General features: G+C 42.3%; 1 protein-coding gene across 1 annotated transcript; it reads right to left on the bottom strand.

Moving 5' to 3' along the window:
* Nucleotides 1-5280: 5280 nt before the first annotated feature.
* Nucleotides 5281-7497, bottom strand: SOX11 (SRY-box transcription factor 11). Its single transcript, XM_070955217.1, has one exon. The coding sequence runs from the start codon at nucleotides 7198-7200 to the stop codon at nucleotides 5914-5916; it is 1287 nt and encodes a 428-aa protein (XP_070811318.1). The 5' UTR covers nucleotides 7201-7497; the 3' UTR covers nucleotides 5281-5913.
* Nucleotides 7498-11104: the final 3607 nt, after the last annotated feature.

The raw sequence follows: 11104 nt of genomic DNA, 5'->3' as shown, positions 1-11104 counted from the left end.
AATGCAAATTAGAATAAACAAAATTCACCAAAGAAGTGCAGGATGAGGATCGTACCAGGCCATTGAAGAATATGTGACAAAGGTGGAGATATAGAACAGAGAGTTCTGTAGAGTAGGCTACCAAAGACTAATATAAGTCTTTAGTATCTGATTCTAATTTCACATTCAATAGTGACTGGAATAATTACAGTTTTATAATCAATTTACATTGGCATAAATGGCCGTTAAGGCCATATAGGTTCAAATCACTTTCTGTAGACACTACACTAGGAAAAAGTTACCTTTTGCATGTATGGACATCTATATTTAGAGTAAATACAATTTTAAAAGACATTTTCATCAATCTATTTAATCTGTCATATATATTGCCCTTAAAGAATTAAAACTTTCTTTTTAATTAGATCTTCTAACATTAGATAGGAAGTAGCCAGAAGGAAAGATACAAACTGGATTTCACCTTCCACAAAGTGTCTTTAAAAAATCTTAGGTTGCTTTTTGAAATGTTATTCTATATGGATTAGGATATTTTCATATATTAAAAGCTGTCAATCTTTAAAACATTTCCTTATGCCCTTGAACAATGCATCTCCTCACCCAAGGAGATGAAAAGTGCTGAGGAAGAGGAGGAGACAAACAATGCAACAGCCCAAGAAATAAATCTATTTTATAAAAGTCTGCCTAAATGTTTATGTGCAATTACAAGGAAGAGCTATGAGCATGTATATTATCATGAGAGAAAACATACAATATTCAGGCATTTTACTCAAAAAGAGTCTGCGTGATTTGAGTGCAACTTCTTAGTAAATGTACTTAGGATTGCAACCCTGAATTCAGGACCGCAGTCTATAAATCTACCAATTAGAATTTTACTAATAGTAATAGGACATTTCCCTCACTTACAATGGGAAAATAGATTTTTCAAAAAACACATTTCCATTTCTGATTTTTTTTTTTGTCATCCAAGTTGACCAATTTTAACTTTCCAGATTAAATGTACATTCCCCTTCCTTGTATATTGCACATTCTTAGATCTTATATACTGTGCGATCCCTTTTCCAAATCATTATATGACTAATTTCAAATTCAGCTTTTAGAAATATATTCAGCCTCCCATATCACTAAAAGTAAATGTTCTGTTCAGTCTGAATATATCTTATTTAGATGAGCTACACCCTTGTATCTTCACATAATAAGTATGACAAGGAGGTTAAAATACAGTTCCTGCAGTCAATATAGGCAGCTCCATTATTAAGGCAGACAGAGCTCCCCAATCCTTCAGCACACACACACCCCTTTCCACTATCATTTTCACAAATTAGAGAAGCTAGGAGACTAGCTCAAGGAATAAAAATATTTTGGCTTCATGTAGCTAACAAAGATTAATTTTTCTATGTTCAGTTGACAAAACTGGTGGTATTCAACTGCTGAAAAATAATTATCAGACTGCAGGGCACAATTGTTTGCCTCTTTTTTCTCAGATAGTCCAATAAATTGTTTTCAAATATGTAAAGTCATTAACACATCAAAAATTTAAGAGACCAAAAAAAGAAAAACTTAAAATTCAAGGACTTGAATTTTATTCAAGACTATTCCTAGCCAAAAATATGTTACGTGTTACACTAGCTTCTTCCCTAAAAGTTTTATCATGCCTTTGTGCAATGCAAAGACACAGACTGAAGTTTTGAGGTACACCATAATTTTTCTATCAAACGAAGCTTTAAACCAACCTCTTTTAAAAAAAAATTAAGAGGCCATGGTCTTCGCTTAAAGAGATAATTTTAAGCACTTTGTTACCAGTTTAAATAACTAATTTAAAATTGATCTCTCATCAAAGATTTTTTTGATCAACAATCTAAATTTTAAAGGTTTTATTCTATTTATATCATATGACTATGTACGTAGACAGGTCCATCTTCAGTCAGCCTGGAAGCCGTTTAGCAGTGATTCCGAAAGTGAGCAGCTCAGTAAATTGTCCCTGTTAAATATCATCAAACCAATTCTAACCCTGTTTACAGAAAAATAAGCACTACTGATTTAAGCAGGACCTACTTTCAATAGTAAATACAATCACAAGTAATTCAAGTCATTACTTGAAAGTAAAATAAACTGATCAATTTCATGGAAAATGGCAATCACACTTATTTGAGATCACAATTGCTCGCAACTCCCAATTATCTTATTTTTGAATAATGATAGTTAGGACTGGTTGGATGATTTATTCACTTGTACTGACAAATGTACAATTGATTGATTACTTATTTAAAACAAAAGGATAGCCTTCCAAAGCTTATCGCAAATTATCCCTGTGACTAAGTCGAGTTATAATCTTAATTTCCCCACTAAAGTTTAAGACTGAAATATTATTAAAAAAAAAAAAAGTTCACACCCCAACACCTCCCCCCAAACCCCAAGTATCTGCCACAGTTCATCTTTCTTTCCCATTTCCTGTGCCTGAGGCCCAGATCTCAGTAAAAGAAAACAGAGCCTATTTCACTGGTAAAAGGACTCCCAGATGCTCTGGGGCAGAGTAAGATGCCGCTTTCCCCTGTGCAGAGCATCTTTTGTAACTACAGAGAGTTTTCTTGCTCAGTTGAGGAAATAAAACAAGAGTCCCTGGAAGGGAAACAACTGTGCCCCAAAGGTGAAGGGCCCCTAATGCTCTTGGGGCGCAGAGAAAACCCCATCTTACGAAGAAAATAAGGCAGTGGCTGAGGTGGGATGAAGAAAAGCAGTACATCCGAGCTACATATATAACACACCCTTTTCTCCCCAGTCTGTTCTGTGGAAAAAAGAAATCAATGCAAAGGCTCCTGGATAAAACGTAGATGGGGGAAGGGGCGAGACGGAAAGCTGCCTCTAGTCTATGAAAAATGAGAAAAGCCATCAGCCGCCCTCCTCCTCCTCCCGCTGAGAAGGTACCTCCCTTCACACAGAAGGCGGAGGGCGGAGGGAGGAGAGAGGGATGCTCGCACGGCCCTCTCCCTTAACCTATAGAAGCCTCTGCGCGCGCGCACACTTGACTCACTCACTCGCTACTCACTCAACCACGCACCGGCACGCGCGCAAAACGCACACGCCTCGCGGGCGCGCGGCTCTGGGTGTCGCGCGGTTTTTTTTTTTGTTTTTTTTTCAACGTTTCGCTCGAAAAAGGGATGGGGAAAAAAAGAGAGAGAAAAGAGCCCGGGCTCGCCACGAACTGAGAGGCGACGGTTATTGACGCCACTGTTCAAGGCCTCGCGTCAATAGAGAAAGAGAAACGGCCCTCTCTTGCCTTGGCAAAGAATATGAAAACACCGTGCGCACACACGCAAACACGGCGGCTTGTCGTCCGCCACATTTTATTCGCCTCAAGCTTGTTGGGTGGTTGTTGTTTTTTTTTTCCTTAGTAATATTGGGGTTGAAGTTAGCGGCTCCACACAAGCGCGCGCGCGCATACACACACACACACACACAGGCGGGCACGCCCCCTCTCATTCAGTTCCTTTCCCTCGGCTCGTCCGCTGCGCGTTCCTGAGGCGGCGGCTTTGGCAGACTAAAGCGAACCGCGGCGCTGCCTGCCCCACATGGTCAAGGCACGCCCCCCTCGCAAAGCTCGGATCTGATGGCGAGCAAAGCATGAAAGAGACACCTTTCCCTCCTTTTTCCTCCCCCTCCCCCGTGGCTAAGGCGAGCGCGCCGAGATCCCTTCTGTCAGAGAAACGGCTGGGGTGGCGGTGCGGGAGAGAGACTCCCCTTTTCCGAATCATACCAAATCAAACCGTCGAGAAAGATAACCTTAGTCTGGGGGAAGGAAAAAAAAAAAAAGCTCTACTGCTGTAAAAAAACACTTGGCTAAAATCTTTCGCTTCAGCGGCATCCGCCTCCGCGCCCATCCCCACGCACCGACCCAGACAACCTGAAGGTGACCCAACCCCCGCCTCCCCCACCGGTCACCCCACTTCCAGCCAAGGTTGCCGCCACAATCTCCCAAACACATACACACACACACCTCCCACGGCCAAATCACGCTGGGTCCCGACCCTGGCATCCTTGGCTGGCTCGGCAGCCGCCGCTCGGAATGAAGGACCCAGATGTACAGCCCTGAAAACACGCCAGAATCGAAGCTTTCTCGCCCTTCATCCCGCCATTTTGCCCCCAATCGCCTTTTCCTGCACCACGCCGGCCGCCCACCCGACCGAAGATGGGGGGGGGGGGAAGCGCACATCACAGGGGAGAGAAAGGGAAGAGGTATAAAAAAAAGAAGAAGAAGAGATCAGCCCTTTAAAGTCTATCTACCCATTTCTCCCCAACCACCCCCCTCCCGCCCCCCCATGAAGTCTCAGCTAAGGCTCCTCCAAGGGTGAGGGAAGGCTTGGATACATGGCGTATCCAGAGGCGTTGCTTCTATAGAGGCTAATATTGAATCGAGTTTCTATCAGTTCCAGCTGATTTATTAAAACTGTCAAGATACAGACTTTCAGCATTAAAAAAAACAAAAAACCAGGCAATGTTGTTGACAGTGCACAAGTCTGTTATGTTACCATCCTATGCTACAAAATATGCAGATGGTCTGTACTTGTAAGAATCATATTGCACAAAATGAGAAACTTTTACTATGTGCCTTTCTTTTTTTTCCCCATTTCATTAGTTTTTTTTTAAATTTTCACTAAAAAAAAGTCGAGAATCCAGTTTCATACCTTCCATCTGGGCCCCCATTCACATATCACAGCATATGAGATACATAAATTCCTACTATAGTACAGTACATATACAATCTTTTAAACTAAGATAACAGCTCTGAGGTCTATATCACCATTTTCAATAAATCTTTACCTACAAATATTGAACAAATCTGAACTATAGCTGTACAAAAAAGTGTTTTGTTTTCTTGTTTTTTTTAAACCACAAGGCCTTTAGATACAAGGATTTTTTTTAAATCCTTTCAAAACCAGGACATAAACGTACCCATATAACTTGCATGCTAAAAACAGAGGAAAAAAATAAAAAAATAAAAGGGAAGAAGTGCCTGAAAAGTCTTACTGAAAAAACACAGCAAGAATGTTCCCTTTCACTGTACAAAAATACGCCTGAAAATATATTAATTTTTTAAAAAGACTGAGGTCTGTTATGTATCAAAAATGTTTCAATACCTTTGTGTACTGAGGTCTAGGCTGTCTGGTATTCAATCAAGGAGGTATAAGGGAACAAGTTACAAAAAAAAAGTTGGCAAGTAGAAATCACATTTGTAAAACCATAAACAATTTGATCTGAAAAGTAAACTCTGATCTTAAGTCAGTTCACAGTTTTTTTTTTTGTAAGCGTTTGTACAGTCTGCATTTTTTTTCAAGCTCCCTGCAGCTTTGTTAAGAATTGGATGCATAGAAGACATCAGTTTTCTCCCTCCAAACAAAAAGTTTGCAATGGTCCCTTTAAATTTTTTTTTTAAAAATCAGAACAGTCCTTAGAAATCTTTGTAGGAGAAACAAAAACAAAAATCCACAAACCCCCTTGAGTAACAGTTGTGCTGCCAAAAGACTTTTTTTGCAGACCACTTCCAGACTTCAATCACAAACTTCAAACAACGCCTTCTGAATCTTTTAACCCCCAGTCCCGTTTGCCTTTTTTTTCCTTGCTGCTACTGTTGTGATTACCAATTTTTAAAAAAAAAAAAATCAGAAGGAAAAAAAAATCACAACTCCGGACTCGGTTTGGAACTAACTTCAAGACTTTAAAAAGAAAGAAAAGAAAAATCCAAAGACATTTTGATCATTACTTCACTTCAAAACTCCACCACGTTTAAGCGTAAATCACTTTCCATTACCGATTTTTTTCTTTTTTTTTTCTCAGTCCTTTTGATCTCTCTCTCTCTCTCAGCCTGTTCGCCTGCCCATCGCGTTTTCTTCTGCTCTCTCCCTCCCGCCCTCGCTCGCTTCTTCAGTAAGTGAAAACCAAGTCGGAAAAGTTCGCTTCCAGCCAGTCGCCAGCGATCATCTCGCTCAGCTCCGGGGTGCAGTAATCGGGGAACTCAAAGTGAGAGCCCAAGCTACCCTCGCTGAACGAATCCAAATCCTTGTCCACGAGAGAAAGGGACAGGTTGCCCGCCGCGGAGCTCACGCCCATCTCCGAGGCGGCGTGAGTGTGCTGGGAGAAATTCAAGCTCAAGTCAAACATCAGGTCGTCCGCCTCTTCGCTACTGCTGCTGGAAGAAGAGGAGGAGGAGGAGGTGGAGACGGACCGGGAGGAAGCCGGGGACAGGCTGGGCTGCTGGGCGCTCTTGGGCATACTCTTGAAGCCGTAGTAGAGTCTGCTGGCGCTGGCGCCATGCGAGGCGGCGCCCCCCCTCACCTCTTCGTACAGGCTGGCCCCTTCGGTGGACTCCGCCGAGGAGCTCAAGGTGGGGCTGGCCGGGACTTTGGCTACGTTGTACCGCCTCAACTGCTGCTGCTGCTGCTGCTGTTGCTGCTGCTGGTGGTGGTCCTCTTCCTCCTCCTCGTCGTCCTCCTCCTGCTTGATCCGCAGCTGCAAGTCGTCGTCGTCGTCCTCCTCGTCGTCGTCCTCGTCCATGAAGACGCACTTGATGGTCTTGCTGCTCACTTTCAGCGTCCCGAATTGGTGGTAATCCTCTCCCCCGTAGTCGCCCGGGTGGGGGGCCAGCTTCGTCCCGGCCTTCGGGGGAGACGACGAGGAGGAAGAGGAGGAGGAGGAGGAGGAGGAGGTTTTCCCTTTGCTACATTTCTTACTGGAGCTTTTGGCGCTCTTGCCGCCGTTGCTGTTGCCGCTGCCGGTACTGGTGGGTGTGTTTTTCTCCGGGCTGTGGTTGGCGCTGGGTTTAGCGGACGGGTCTATTTTGGGCTTTTTCCTCGGCCTGTATTTGTAATCGGGATAATCGGCCATGTGTTTAAGGCGCAGTCTTTCGGCTTCCCGGATGAACGGGATCTTTTCGCTGTCCTTGAGCATTTTCCACCGCTTGCCCAGGCGCTTGGAGATCTCGGCGTTGTGCATGTCCGGCGACTGCTCCATGATTTTTCTTCGCTCGATCTTGGACCACACCATGAAGGCGTTCATCGGTCTCTTGATGTGCCCCGAGGCCGTTTTGCACCAATCCGGATCGCTCTCATCCAGCGCCACCGGGCTGCACGCCATAAACTCCCCTTCTTCGGTATCCATCGCTTCTCTGGGCAGGTTGTTCTCCGATTCTGGACTTTCCGCTTGCTGGACCATGGTGGGAGGTACGATTTCTCTTGAGAGTTTCTTTGTAAGTCTTTCGGGTCGATTATTATTATTTTTTTTAAAAAAATGTATTTTTCCTCCACTTTGCACCCACCGACCGCTCGCCCACCTCGTTCGGCTCACGCGAGCGGCTGCAAGGTGAAGCCCAGCGCGCAAGTTGCAAGCTCCTTTTTTTATTTTTTCTTCCTTCCTGCCCTTTGCGTTTCTCAGTCTCTCCGTTTCCCTCCTGCTCCTCGGACGCCGCTGATTATCCGTCTAGCGGCGGCAGAAGCAAGGACTCGCTCCGGCTCTTTCCCCTCCCCCTACAGCAGCAGCAGCAGCAGCAACAGCAGCCGCCCGGACCCAGAGATCTCACTGGATCACACTCCCCCTTCTGCAAAAGTTGCGGGTTCTCTCCGAACTAGTTATCAGGGTTTCATATGGGTGACATCACTCCTGCGGCCAGCCAATGGATGAGCCGAACTCCTCCCCTCGGCTCCGCCCCTCCGCCTTTATTAAGTTCCCCCACATGTAGGCATACACACCCCCTTTGCAGCGGCTGTTGGAAGGCATGGGGTGGGGGGGGAGATAAAGTGGAAGTGGGAAGGGGGCTGGGCTTGGAGGTTCGTCTTAACAGTCGGAGAGGGAAGGGGGGACAGAAGCGAGGGAATGGCTCGGAGAGGTCGCTAAAGCCGCGCTGGGATCAGGAGATCGTCCTCTCCTCCTTGGGCTTTCTTGATAGGAAGGGGCCCTACTTCTTATTTACCAGAATCTGGGAGACAGCGCAGGTGAATCTGGTGCGATTATACCCACATTGCCCAGTGTTACACTGGGGGAGCTTATTCTTGTAGGAATCCACTCGCATCCTTCTGGGCATTGGCTTCTTCTTTGCACAACAGCTGTAGGTGGCGCTTTAGTACCACTAGCTCGTTGCGGTTTCATTTTGATCAGATTCCTTCTGTACACTGAGACAGACAAACACACACGGAGATTTGTGTGTATGTGTCTTCTTGACTTGTAAATTATTTTATTTTCTTCCCTTCCCCCCCTTCTCCCAAACCTTCCTTCCTCTCTAAGCACACTCTGCCAAACCTCCCCACCTACCTGATCTCCTGGCAGGACTATATTTTGAATTTCTTGCCTGTTTTTCCAAAAAACCAGCAGCAGGAATATAATCTGGCTCTTCTGTGGTAGATTAATATCTCTTGAGCATGCTTCCCAGCTTCAAGAGATGGAGGTGGAAGGAAGCTTGAAAATTCATATATGTCTTATCATATGTTATATTCAGTTGCCCTTAACCCCATGTACTTTGCCCATGTTTGTGTATTTTTACTAACCCCATTCAAATACCATTTTTAAACAGTTATCTCCTTAAATAAAAATTAAAAACAATCCAAAGTAAATCAAAGTACTGTCTAATTTATAATGAATATTTCAAAGTACCTTTAGCTTATCTAAGCACTGATTTTAATCAGCTTTTAATCAGGTTATATTTTCTAAGTACATAAGGGTATGTAGGTGAGGCTGGCAATGCCAACAAAAGTGTGCTTAGGTGTACTAGGCCATTTGCCTTATCAGCACTTTTCTACAAGCTGTTATTCCAATAAACATGCTTAAAACTCTATTTTGTATGTCCTATATTTGTAATTAAAAGTAAAATGTACATGTATTTTAAATGTTTCCTTTTTTGTATAAACAGTGGCCCACCCATTCCTACAAATAGTTTTTTAAAAGATTTAATGATGTTTTAAGTATGACAAATGTGGATGTAGTTATAGGATTAGAATGTAAGGACACTTTTGAAAGTTAAACTATCTGAAGTCTTTTTGCACCAGTACATACATGCTTATCTGGGAGTTCATTAGCAACCAAATCAATCCATCATCACAAAATATCTAACTCCCAATGTGACAGCAATGTTAATGAAAGTATCGTGGCATTAATTTGATGGCAACATTTTGCAAAAAGTAGCACTTAAAAGCATAAATCTTCAAAGATGTAATAGATGCAAGAAAATAAATAATATACGAACATGTAATACTTAATGTATTTTTGGAATAAAATAAATATAAGGATGCATGCCATTTATTAAATGTACTTTTGCTTGTGTAGACCTCTTGCCAAAGCTAAAGCAGATAAAAAAGTACTTTGCTCAAAAATGCTGAATATGACATATGACATACAGCATCTGTTCCAAAATAAGGTATAAAAATCTTCAGACAGCAAAAAATTGCTACATTGCATCGTGGCTAGCTTGCTAGTTTTCATTGCAGAGCATGAAGTCACCACAGAATGGCTTGCCTTATTTAGACGGAAGAGTTCGTGTTGGAAAAATGTCCTTTGAAATAGACCATTTGCAGACACCAGTATTCCTGGGTCAACCACAGTGACCCACCCTCTTCCTGTCCACTCTTCTCAAGGTGGGGAAAATATCTGCACTCATTTAATTAGAAGAACTCCTGCCCCTTAGACTTAGAGAGGAAGAGAACATTTTCTGGTTCAATCTTTGTTCCAGAAAGAACTTTCAGGTTATTGAATGTACTTTTGTTTTTTTGCTTACATTTTTGCTTACATTCAATTCATACCCATTTTTGTTTTGAAATTCAACTAGAGTGAAGTAAATAGGCAGGGTGAAGTTTTCCCAGTTTCAAAATTTGTGTTCTGATTAACGTTCTATGCTGTGCCCTAACATGATTTGTCTGACTCTGATTTTACACATTTGGGGCCCCCAGTCAATTAGGTTTGCAAATAATTTATAGCCAACTGTAGCTCAGTCAATTAAGTGTGATTAAACAAACCATGGCATAGAACACTATGTGAACTAAGCTAGTATAAGATTGTGGATGAACCAGCCCCACTTGTTTGGAAACTACCGTAGATCCAGTAGTCACAAACTGATAACCCAATTTATATCTCTATTCTGGTCAGCTGGTATTGTCCTTTTGTAAAATAGCAATAGCAGTGGCAATAGCAGTTAGACTTATATACCGCTTTACAGTGCTTTACAGCCCTCACTAAGCAGTTTACAGAATCAGCATATTGCCACCAATAATCTGGGTCCTCATTTTACTGACCTTGGAAGGATGGAAGGCCGAATCAATCTTGTGCCGCTCAGAATCAAACTGCTGGCAGTGAGCAGAATTAGGCTGCAATACTAGATTATAACCACTGCACCACCATGGCTCTCATTTGGACAGTTTGTAATCAAATATAAAATGATCTGACATCATACCTCATATCTAATGTAGATTTGAAATTCTAGAGCTTTATTTTAGGGTACATCATATCTAAGATGCTTCATATCATATGGTCCAGTTTTCTGTACAACATTACCATTGTTTTTGAATTTGTGCCAAATAAGTGGCGGTCATGAGAATTTCACTTTTGCAACACATTTAGTTTTACAACTATTCTTGCTATGGTATCAGTGTAAAATGCCAAGTGTACCTTCAGTATAAAATGTCCTGTCAGATTTTCAATAGGTTATGGAGTTCTAATGAAAGCCACCAAAATAGAATTAAATCAGCAGTTTGTTACATGGTGGTGAGATAAGGATGGATAAAATAAGTATAACATTCTTAATTGCTTTGTATGGTTTGAAGTCACCAATGTCGGCAGTTACGTTTTTTCACCTAGTGTGCTTTACTAAAGCAAAAACATGCCAATAAAATTGAATTAGACCCACAAAGAGCTGAGTATGCAGTATTGTATAATTTTATTATCAAGCTGGCAACAGGTTAACATGACTGCCCGATATAGGCAACCAGAATGTTTGTCAAAGTTAGAAATGTAATTATGTGATTCTGTCTTCCAACCTGTTATGCCAAGACTATAAAATAGACAGGAAACTGTGAATTCTTTGCTATGATAAATGTAGCCAATGAAACACTTTTGATGTTGTACAACATGAAAAAAA

This window comes from Pituophis catenifer, unplaced genomic scaffold, assembly GCF_029215685.1.
Source record: "Pituophis catenifer annectens isolate HBS135680 unplaced genomic scaffold, rPitCat1.0.hap2 SCAF_1, whole genome shotgun sequence".
NCBI classification, from domain to species: Eukaryota; Metazoa; Chordata; class Lepidosauria; order Squamata; family Colubridae; genus Pituophis; species Pituophis catenifer.
The sequence above is the reverse complement of the archived record's forward strand: the minus strand, read 5'-3'. Positions and strand labels throughout refer to the sequence as shown.

Excerpts from the sequence above, each read along its gene's own strand:
- SOX11 (XM_070955217.1), bottom strand. The coding sequence starts at position 7,200 with ATGGTCCAGCAAGCGGAAAGTCCAGAATCGGAGAACAACCTGCCCAGA.